The sequence below is a fragment of the Solanum lycopersicum genome, chromosome 6 (genome assembly GCF_036512215.1).
Source record: "Solanum lycopersicum chromosome 6, SLM_r2.1".
NCBI classification, from domain to species: Eukaryota; Viridiplantae; Streptophyta; class Magnoliopsida; order Solanales; family Solanaceae; genus Solanum; species Solanum lycopersicum.
Window position 1 is genome coordinate 27,228,477 of NC_090805.1, and position 11,591 is coordinate 27,240,067.

The window sequence follows — 11,591 nt, forward strand, 5'->3', positions numbered from 1 at the left end:
CATCTCCCTTCAAATGACATATTAAGTTCAAGTTGGGTCGTCCGCCTTTCAAAGAGACAGGATTGGATCGTCATCTCCCTTCAAATGACATGTTAAGTTCAAATTGGGTCGTCCGCCTTTCAAAGAGACATGATTGGGTAGTCATCTTCCTTCAAATGACATATTAAGTTCAAGTTGGGTCGTCCGCCTTTCAAAGAGACAGGATTGGGTCGTCATCTCCCTTCAAATGACATGTTAAGTTCAAGTTGGGTCGTCCGCCTTTCAAAGAGACAAGATTGGGTTGTCATCTCCCTTCAAATGACATGTTAAGTTCAAGTTGGGTCGTCCGCCTTTCAAAGAGACATGTTGGGTTGTCATCTCCCTTCAAATGACACGTTAAGTTCAGATTAAATTGTCATCTCCCTTCAAATGACACATTAAGTTTAAGATTGGGTTGTCATCTCCCTTCAAATGACATGTTATGTTCAAGTTGGGTCGTCCGCCTTTCAAAGAGACAAGATTGGGTTGTCATCTCCCTCCAAATGACATATTAAGTTCAAGTTGGGTCATCCGCCTTTCAAAGAGACAAGATTGGGTTGTCATATCCTTTCAAATGACATGTTAAGTTCAAGTTGGGTCGTCCGCCTTTCAAAAAGACATGATTGGGTAGTCATCTCTCTTCAAATGACATATTAAGTTCAAGTTGGGTCGTCCGCCTTTCAAAGAGACAGGATTGGGTCGTCATCTCCCTTCAAATGACATGTTAAGTTCAAGTTGGGTCGTCCGCCTTTCAAAGAGACATGATTGGGTCGTCATCTCCCTTCAAATGACATGTTAAGTCCAAGTTGGGTCGTCTGCCTTTCAAAGAGACACGATGGGTTTTCATCTCCCTTCAAATGACATATTAAGTTCAAGTTGGGTTGCCCGCCTTTCAACGAGACACGCTGGGTTGTCACCTCATTCAAAGTAACATATTATTCGCATCAGCCTTCTTTCAAAAGGTACATCACCTTCATTGTGGAATTTTGCAAGTAACATCAAAGGGTATGTGAATTTTCTCAATTTGCAATCAATCTCCGTCTTTTGTTTATTATTTTCATCCCAGTCGATCAATGTGGAGTCTTGCTCAAAAGTTCTACTAACGTCTCAATTGTTTTGTTCAATGTTTATCAAACCAAATTTGGTTCGTCAACTTTGTTTGACCAGGATCTTTTTCATCGATCCTAATCAAACAAAGGGGCAAGTTGTTGACACCAAATTTTGGTCCGATGGTTTTAAAATTAATACATTTTGAGTCAAATACAAAAAATAAATAAATTTTATAAAAAAAAATCTTCCTTTCCCACATCTTTTCTCAAATAATTTTCAATTTTGCAACTGTCTCACATCGGTATTTCATCCTTTTTGAGGATTTTTGGGTTTCTATATAAACCCACTTCATTCACTATTTTTAGAGGAGGATTTGGAAGGGAAAACAAAAGAATACTCATAAAATTTTGAGAATTCTTGGTTCTCATAGTTCAAAAATTTTAAAGTGTTTTTGTGGTTTTTCGAGTTGAGGAGGTGGAGTCGTCTCCTTCAAACTCGTAGTTCCGGTTCGCCGCCTAGAACCAGGTAAATTTTTTTTCTTAGCCTTGTTTTATTTAATTCCCAGCTATTTTATGTATTCTGTTTATTATATGTAGTTTTTTTTTTTTTAGTTTAATGTAGTTCTAAAAGTCAATTAATATTTGTGTTTATTGTAGTTTTAATATTAGCATTATTTTACGGTTTGATGTTTATTTATTTATTATTATTATTATTTTAAAATTGTTAGTCAACTATTTGCTATCTTAATTTTTCAGGGTTTTGTTATTATTCTATTTTAATGTTATTTTTATATATTACGTTATTATTATTTCCATTTCTAATTATGTTGTTTTAGTTTGGTTGTTGTTTTCCATATTCTCTTGGGATAAGTTTGTTATGTTTTGTTGATGTTCAGGTTATATTAAATATATTTGTTAATTGGCCAATGAAAAAACTCTCCGTCGGTTTTGGAGGCCTCCCCAATATTAAAAGACGGAAATTTTTAGTTTAAGTTCATATAACTTGTTTGTTAAATTGTTAAAAGGGCCGATGAAGAAATTACCGTCGATTTCCAAGGCCTCCCATGTTAGTAAGACGGATTTTTATTTTTTAAATTATTATTTCATATATTCAATTTTATTCATTTTTATTTATTACTAACACCTTCACTAAGTGTGTTTACAGGTACCCAAGACTTGTTTCATTGAAGTTATTCGAAAGGAGTTCGAATTATATTTTACAATTCATTATTTTGTATATATCGATGCTAGGCAAACCTTAGGCCGTTTCTCATGTTGTTGTTTTATTTTATTATTATTTTTTATTTATATTACTGGTATATTATTGTTATCTCCTCAATTTGAAAAAATGAACTCAGCCGGGAACCACATTTGTGGATTTCGAAGGGTGCCTAACCCCTTCCCTTCGGAATAACTTGAACCCCTTACCTAGAATCAAATTGGTTTCGTAGACATCTCTTTTAAGTTAATTAATTAATCGGTTTCCTAGTTTTTCCTAAAATTAGGTGGTGACTCCCTTTTCCCTTTAACCCCCTTTAATCCCTTTACCCTTTTTAAATATTCAATTGACCAATTCTTTTTTATTATTGAGTCGCCGCGACGTTGCTCCCATTCAAAGGATGTCAACAGTTACATATGCAATACGAAATAAAAGTGAATTATGTATGCAATGTATATGAATTACAATTGTTTTTTAAAAATATATTATGTTTGTTTGGTAAAAGTTTGACACATTGTATTATAAATGTATTAAAATGTGTGCTAAATGTATTATCCATCATTAAAACTTGTATTATATGTGAATAATAAATTGTTGTATTAAACTTGTATTACAAAATGAATTAAAACTGATCAAGTGAAAAAAAATATATCATTGCTATAAATGGTAAATATTTTTTTATTATAGTATGATACAAAATACAATTGTCATATTTATAAGGAATGCTTTTTGGGCCACAGTTGTTTGGGATGGACAGAGAGTGGGGGGGTGGGGGTGGGGGGCGAGAGAGAGGGCATTGGGAGAAGAGAGGCAAGGGAGAGCGGAGAGAGAAATTTGTTTTTAAAATCCTATATATAGCAACAAATTGCAATGGAAAAATCACGCGAATAAGCAAACATATACTAGTTAATTAGCTAACATAATTATTGCTTGAATTAGTTACCACACGCAACCTCTTTTGCTATAATTACATGTGCCTCTCTCCTCTCTTCATCTCGCTCTCTCTCGCCTCTTATACATATACAAATACAAATATACATATTCATATATAATTATGTCACATATATGCAAATATAATTCATCTTTCTTCACTCTGTCCTCTCTCCTTCATTTCTCTCCTTCCTCTCCGAATCTCACCAGTCAGATATACAAATACATGCATATGTCTACATGTTACATATATATACAATTATCTAATGGATACACAAATACAATTCACCTCTCTACTCTCTGCCTTTTCTCATTTGCCTCTCTCCTCCCTCTACCGATCTTGCTCGCCTCTCTCCTTCCTCTAACATATAGCTACAAATCGTAATTTACAAACTATAGATATAGAAAAGCCTAATTAAATTATTTTTAGTGGTTATTCGCAAAATTTCCTCTTTTTAAACTATAATGATTTACCATAAATACATATCACATGTTTACCTTTTACTTTGTTGTGTAATAGAATTGGCAAATGGAACCTATTTTAAATTGACTATACGTAGCTAGATAACTCCTTTAGTTTTGCCCTTCTTTTCTTCACATATTTCTCAACCCACCCCAAATCTTTTCTCCAACAATTCCTCAATAACCCCTATTTTATCTGAGGTATTCCTCTGTTCTCGAAAAAGATTACAACGTCACATTTTTCGACCATGTATATCATTATGTATCACACACTTATTTTGATGGATGCACAAAGATATACATATGATACACATATATGACTTTGATATATACACAAATATATTGCCAAATATACAATTTTATATATCTTCTAGCAAGATTTGTATACACCATCATATGACTTCTGATCATGGCAACAGCTGAAAAGATGTATATCTTATTGACAAAAACAATAAAATGAATAGGGAATATTTGGCAGCTATATCTTAAGTTAGACAAAGATTCAGGTGGAATGCTTATGAAGTGTTGTACTGAGAATGTTGCCAATAAAGTAGAACTACTGCTATAAAAAGTATATAGTATATATTATACAGTTTTTGAAAATGAAAAAGGAAGAAGAGAGTTCTATGGTAACGTGAAAGTTAAATTGAAAAATTCTTACGAGAGTCGATGTAAAACTGCAAATCATATGTTATTTTTGAGTTGTCTATTTTAATGATTTAACAAACTTCGAATCACATGCCATGGGAGACTAAGAGTATCCGTAAAATGAAAATGGCAGCTGGCTAAAGCTGCGACTCCGCAGCACCTGTTATGGTTGGTGCACCCCTCCTACAATACAACGGACTCTCAGCCAATGCCATTCCTTTGTGCATTTGTGCCTATCCTATAGTATGTCTTTTCTCCATTGACAATTTACTTTTATTTATTTTTTTGCAAATAAAGTTCATTCATAAAGCAAAAGTCATCTTTAAGAAAGAACATTGTTCATACTCAACGAGGAATCTGATGCAGTGTTGCAACGTCTTTTGTTGTTTTTGAGTTGTGTCTTATATTCTTATATTGTAAATCTAGTCTTAAGTTATAAATGATAGTAGATAGATTGCTTGTCTAAGTCTTTAGTTGAGTCAGATTAAATAGAGTTAGTCGAATCTTCTATGCTTTAGTCAAGTTTCTTTTCATCATGTTCCTTTGGGCAGAGTTGCATAGAAGTGTCAACTAGAGTTAATTGATGCATGGATGCAGTAGAATTGTTGTTTCTTTCTTCTCTATACTTGGGATCTGAGTTGGTGGCTAAAATTAATCTTGTTGGATTCTAGAAGTCTAGATCAACTAAATCTAGTTGGTTTAATGGGCAATAAAAATATTGTTTAGAGTAACAGAGTTGTTACATTGAGGGAAAATGGATTAAGAGTTTAATTCGTAGGTTATAAGAGTTTGTAATCTGAAACTTTTCTCCTTTAATGATAACGGAGTTGGGTTGAAATCCTCTGAGACATGTCTTTGTTCTTTGTTTTCTCCTCCCCAATATCTCTTGTGTTTGATTTACTTTAAGTTATTTATTTCTGCATTACTATTCTATCAAGAGACTTGATTTATTGACTTTTAATAGACTCATACATGTAATAAGATTGCGTTAGAATTTTTATCTGAGCTATTCCTCTGTATTATAAAAAGATTGACAGATCAGCGAAATCTTTCGTATTCGCCACATTTTTCGACAATTTATATCATCATGTATCACACACTTATTCTGAGGGATGCACACAAATATACATATGATACACAGATAAGCCCTCAATATATGCATAAATATAGTCAAATATACAATGTTACATATCTTCTGGCATGTCATTTGCATACACCATTATATGATTTCTGATCCAGGCAACAGTTGAAAAGAAGTATATTGCAGAAGTCTTATCTTATTGATGCAAACAATAAAATGAATATGGAATGTTTGGCAGCTAATTATACAAAGATTCAGGTTGAATGCTTATGAAATGTAGTTTTTTTGTGTAATTCGAATGTTGTAAATAAAGTAGACATACTACTATGATTCAACTATACTTGTCGTTGCAAATAATTGATAAAATTACGAATAATTCAGTCATCGATTTCTATCTCTTATTTTATATTTTCTTAATATTTCTCTCTACAGTGTGAATTGCTCTTGATTTTTAGGAGCATAACGGTGTGAATACATTATCTATACATAGTTATATATGTTTATGCAAAATAATAAGCATATAATTTATAATGTATAATACAATATAGAAGTGTATAATAATAGTGTACAGGTTTTGAAAATGAAAAAGGAAGAAGAGGGTTCACAGCAAATTTGGGTGTGCCCAAAAAGGTATAATAATAGATAAAAGTGTCTTTTACTTTGTTTGAGCATCTATGCTTTCTAAATTGGGATGTGCACAAAAAGATATTTAAATTTATATAAAATTGAATAAGTAAAGATATGTATTTTATGTGGATTATGTCAGTAGGATATATGTGTCTATTATTCAATTTTATACAAGTTTATATGTCTACTTCTGTATAAATGAAATTGAAGGACATAAATACCGATTGAGATCAATTTCGAAGCCATATTTACATATTAATGCAAAAAAAAAAAAAAACCGCAAGGCCGCAAAGGAATTCCAAATTTTTCTTAAAATAATAAGTTCAAACCATATTCGTTGGAGATATTGGGTTTTGTACATAATTACCGCAGGGCAAAAGTACAAGGATTATTTTTGTATCGTTCATCACGGATAGGAAGGTATTAGTACCAATAATGCATTACTTATACTCCCTCCGTTCCTTTTAGTTGTCATAGTTTATTTTTAGAGTCGAACAATGTTAATTTTGACTAACATTTTAAGATATATTTTTCATGATACTAATATGAAAACAATTACAATCTATAGTATTTTCATACATTATTTTTAATATCTAAATGTTTATTTTAAATATCAAATTGAATGTTTAATTTAATTATGAAATATAATCAAATTAACTCTAAAAAACGTAACATAACAACTAGAAAAACGTAACATTACAACATCTCTACAAGAAGTATAGTCTGCGTACACCCATCCTCCATCAGGTTCCATTTGTGGAATCACACGGAGTACATTATTATTGTTGTAATTAAGCGAATTCAAGAAGACAAATAAGAAAATTGAAACTTGATAAGAATTGAATTATTGGAAGTTATGATCCATTGTTTAGCTCGTCTTGAATATATGCAATTTATACACTCTTGGGGATATAAGCAGAGGAGAATACAATCATGGCCCAAAGGATGTCCTGAGGCACACTCACAGTTTAAGCAATGTACACAGACATGGAAGCACTACTTCTCCATGGCTCTTGATACAAAAGCCAAATAATGCATTGACTATTGAAGTACAAGACGACTGAGTAGTTAATGCACTCTGCATTAATGGCTATTGAAGAAACTACTACTACAACAACACATTCAGTGTAATGCCACGAGCGAAATTTGGAGAGGAGGCTGTATTTGTAACCTTATTCCAAACTTGAGAAGATAGAGAGGATGTTTCCGACAGATCCTCAGAGCTATTATAGAAACTAGGAGCATGAATACGATAGATTCTACATTGAGATATTTCAAAGCTCAAACTCCAACGGAGTTGGAGCCATCAGTTGGTATAGAGGTTTCTGAGACCTAATCCAAATCGGAAAATAACACAGAGGATCAAACACGAATATGAACCAGGAAAGAAGATCAAGCATTTATCCTCACCTGCAGGCTTAGTTTGAAAAATTGATCACAGGAAACTTACCAGACGACTGTCCCAAAATCCGTCGCATTGTGTAGGTAAAAGCCACTTCTCCTCATCACAGCAAGTCTCATCAACATCAACTATCAACTCAACACAAATATGAATGCCTACAATTCTATCACCTCTGCTAAAAGGTAAGCACCACACCTCTCAATTGAATAAGTACTTTTATATGATTTCAAGCATAATCTGCAGATTTAAGGAACATACTACATCTATCGACCACAATCAGAAATACATAATAGTATAATCATACATATCAACACCAAAAACATTACATAGAAAATTGATGACCGACGATGAAATACAACCTAAAACTCCACTAAATATGTGGTAAACCCCAGTTATTACTCAACTTGGAGATTATTAAATGGGGATTTAAAACAAAACGTAGATACAGAAAAGAATGGAGAAAAGGTACCAAAACAACAAGGGAAAGGAGAAGCTCACACCAGCCGATCCCTCAAACTAGCAGAAACACTTTTTGTCTATAACTTACTCAAAGCAAGTCCCAACTTATTCGTGATTGTGCAACTGCAGCATGGGTGCTTGATGTGGTTGTAGGTGATGAGAAATGATCCAGCAATGGCGCTGGAGTGGAATCAAATGTTTCCCATTGTGTTGTTATGACAACAGACCCTGAGGTTGAGTGCCTCGATTGGTGCTGCTGTTTGCTTTGTACTGGTGAATTTCTAAAGGAATGTCTATCTTGATGTTGTTGAACTGGTGATGATGCCTGCTCATTCAAATACATATAATCTTGATGAGGACGAGCTGGGGGAGATTGGTCTTTCGGAGTGTGGTTTCCATTGTTTGTTGGCATTGAATTTTTTATCTTCAATACATCTAGTGTTTCAACACACTTTTGCACTTTTCTCACCTGCAAACGTTAACCACATCTTTTAGAACTTCCATTTCCAAATTAAAATGTTGAGCTTATGTCTCAGGATATTGCAGAAATAAAAGCACATAGCTACATCATCTCTAGAAAAGATTTTTCTTTTGCAGAAATTCAGCTTAGCAATAGCTAACTTTTAGAGTCTCTAGCTTGAATTTAGGAATTAGTGTTTTCTTTTGATTTTTCGGTTAGGAATTGAAGCTATAAATGTATGTATTGACTTATTAATAAAAGAATCCCTTTGACTGGATCACCTATTATTGGAACAATTATGCAGAATGTCAGCCTGTAAACTTTAGTTACCATCTATGTAGCCCAGCTTATACAAATTAGAGAAAATGGTCGTTCGGCCATATTAGTTTTACCAGAAAAATGGCTAGATAGCCTTCCTCTCTTCTTCTTCGTTGTCGTCCTTTTACTTCTTCCTCTTTAAAATTCGACGTACCGTGAATGTGAATTTTTTTGAGTGAATTATATATCAAAAAGACTTAGAAACACCGAGAGGGTTTCATCCTTAGACTTGGAACTGTTTTGAAGAGATTTTGAGTTGAAACACCGAGAGGGTTTCATACCTTAAGACTTGAAACTGTTTCGAAGAGATTTTGAGTTGGTCAAGATTGAATAGTCGGTCTATACTTCATGCATAGATAACGATATTCAGCTTTCTTCATGTTTAGTTAAGATATATTCAACTTTTTGGGTGTATCATAATGTATAGTCAATGTATTTTTTTCCTACGTGTAAAATGTAAATAAAAAACATGATTTTTTTATTGTATATATTTGAAACTAGTTGTTTGCCTTGTTAAAAGCCCAAAAATACTATGCAGGATTTAAGTTAAATACCTGATTTTTTCTCTGCAGTTTTATATCACCTTCAGCAATAATACCATCCAATTGAAGCAGTTGATTCATCAACAACTCTGTTAGATTTATCACATCCTTTTCTACAACTTTCCCACCTTTAGAAACTACAGATTCGAGTGCAGAAACCTAAGCAATCAAGACGTAACAGTTAACAACAATACTCATCTATCCATACACAATTGAGTTGCAGCTATGGCAAAATTAGTTATAAAATCATAACTCGCCCAACCCTTCCAAGTTTGTATTGATTATTGATCCGCTCATTTATTAGCTCACCTCATTTCAATTTTGACTAAGCTATTTTGATGTCAATCCGTCCATTTGTCACCTCTATTCAATTATATTACAATTTTTAAACCCAGGGCAGAGGAATATTACGTATTACCTGTCTAGCCAGCCTGTCGACTTCCAAACTGATGTCTGAAATAGTTTTAGCTGCCTTCTCCACTTTAGCATTCTTTCTCATCTCGAGATACCGTTTTTCTTGGCTAATTGGATCTTCAATTAGAACAATTTTGGACTTATCCTTCACGCCAGCGATATCAAGAAATGTTTTATTTTCCCTTTCTTTGTCTTTATACAGTAACTTCTGATCTTCGTGATGCAACCCAGTTGGACCGCTCAACATCTTCTTCAATTCTCCTACAATTTAACAAGCCTAAGTCACTAACGTTAATCGAAAATACATAAAAATTTGCTACAAATAAATATATTCAAATATACCAAAGGTTGCTTGAGAACTGATATTGATCTCATGGTTAACAGAGCGATACTTGACCCGGACCCGAATAGTAGGAGGAGGACGACGATTTTCAGAATCCAGGTTGCGTTTCTGAACCAGCATTCCACTGGGCCTCAGCTCCCACTCATTTTCGCTGCCAACAGAACCACCGTTCATTATTGGCGGCATTCCGGTAGTTCTGGTCTTCATTCCCATCATCTTTTGAGTTCGTAAGCTAAAACACATACATATAATTGCGAATTTTCAATTCCAGAGAAACAGATCAATACATCTAAAGTTGTATAACATGTAAATAAATATCCATCTCAAGCAAATTAGTTGACTACAAAGTTACAAATATATACACAAATCGTAACTTTCAGTTCAGATAAAAGAAATTCTAACCGAGAATGTGGATGGCAAAGTGTCGGCGGCAGAGAAAATGCCCACAGAGAGAGGCTCTGGCGATTTAGCAAAGTTAAAAATGAGGAGAAATTGCAGATCTTATGAAAGAGCTAGAAATGTAAAGAAGAAAATAGTAGGAGACAGATTTTGCCCAAATTGACGAGACACTTAGCCAATCACAAAGTTCACGGATTTATCTGATTACTGATTTCAATGTTACATGAAAATTTGGCATTTAAAAAAAATACCACTGACTAACTAATTTGCTGGCTATTCTGTTTTTTTTTTTTTTTTGAGAAGAAAGAGATGAAATAATAAGATACTTCAAAAATATATATGTATAAATAAATAAATGAGTGGAAAGAGAAACAGAAAGAAAAAAGTAGAAAACTCTGCTGGAGATTTTGTTTCTTTTTTTTTTAAAAAAAAAAAAAGAAGGCAGGCAAGGGAGCCTTGTGAATAAAGCGTGTAAGATATATGAAAAATAGGAAAACTAAAAACTTACGTTAAATAGGAGGACAGGTGACATGTAGTATATGCAGTAAGTACAATACTAATCACTTTATGTGCACTAATGATTGTTTGGTTGATTATAGAATCCAATCTAAACACTTGGAAGAATGATTATTACATATTTTCAACTAAACTTTAGAATGAATGAAGAGTGAATCAGTTTAATATAAGATCTAGCGATTGTTTGGTTGAGTGTATTTTAGAAGAATAATTTGTGTATTTTTAATATTTTATTTGATAATACTTTTTAACTTATGTATATTTAGCTAACGTTTGGTTATAGATTTCTAAATATTCTTGACAAATATTATTTGGATGAAATTTCACCATTTGTTTGGTCATAGTATTTGGGAAATATATTTCACTTTTTTAGAACCTATAAGTTTTAGAAGTATCAAAACTAACTATAAATTCGTATTACAAGTCAATTGAATCTTTGTTACAACAATAACAAATAGTGTCCATGACACTATAGTAATGTGATAATTTGGAGTGAGTGCAACAAGTATCATTTCATACATCACGAAGTAGACAAAACACATGGCTTTGTTATCTTGAGCCGATTGTTCATCATTTTCATCAATAATCATATTATCATTTCACATTCATCGAATATTTCATCACTACTTTGGAATTATATTGTAAAAAATTAGGTAATACAACATAAGCAACAACTATTGATGGTATTTTGTAAAAGATAAAAA

At 33.0% G+C, this 11,591-nt stretch overlaps 1 protein-coding gene across 1 annotated transcript; it reads right to left on the minus strand.

The window, feature by feature from the left end:
- Window positions 1–7,638: 7,638 nt before the first annotated feature.
- On the minus strand, window positions 7,639–11,219 carry LOC101267811 (BAG family molecular chaperone regulator 3). The gene is made up of 5 exons (XM_010323692.4): window positions 10,375–11,219; window positions 9,972–10,204; window positions 9,634–9,890; window positions 9,228–9,374; window positions 7,639–8,364 (listed from the first exon to the last, which is right to left on the minus strand). The coding sequence occupies exons 2-5, from the start codon at window positions 10,186–10,188 to the stop codon at window positions 7,984–7,986; spliced, it is 1,002 nt and encodes a 333-aa protein (XP_010321994.1). The 5' UTR covers window positions 10,189–10,204; window positions 10,375–11,219; the 3' UTR covers window positions 7,639–7,983.
- Window positions 11,220–11,591: the final 372 nt, after the last annotated feature.

Coding starts and splice junctions, on each gene's coding strand:
- LOC101267811 (XM_010323692.4), bottom strand. CDS start 10,188: ATGATGGGAATGAAGACCAGAACTACCGGAATGCCGCCAATAATGAAC. Junction 9,375..9,633: donor TCGACAGGCTGGCTAGACAG/GTAATACGTAAT, acceptor TTGATTGCTTAG/GTTTCTGCACTCGAATCTGT. Junction 8,365..9,227: donor AACTGCAGAGAAAAAATCAG/GTATTTAACTTA, acceptor TAACGTTTGCAG/GTGAGAAAAGTGCAAAAGTG.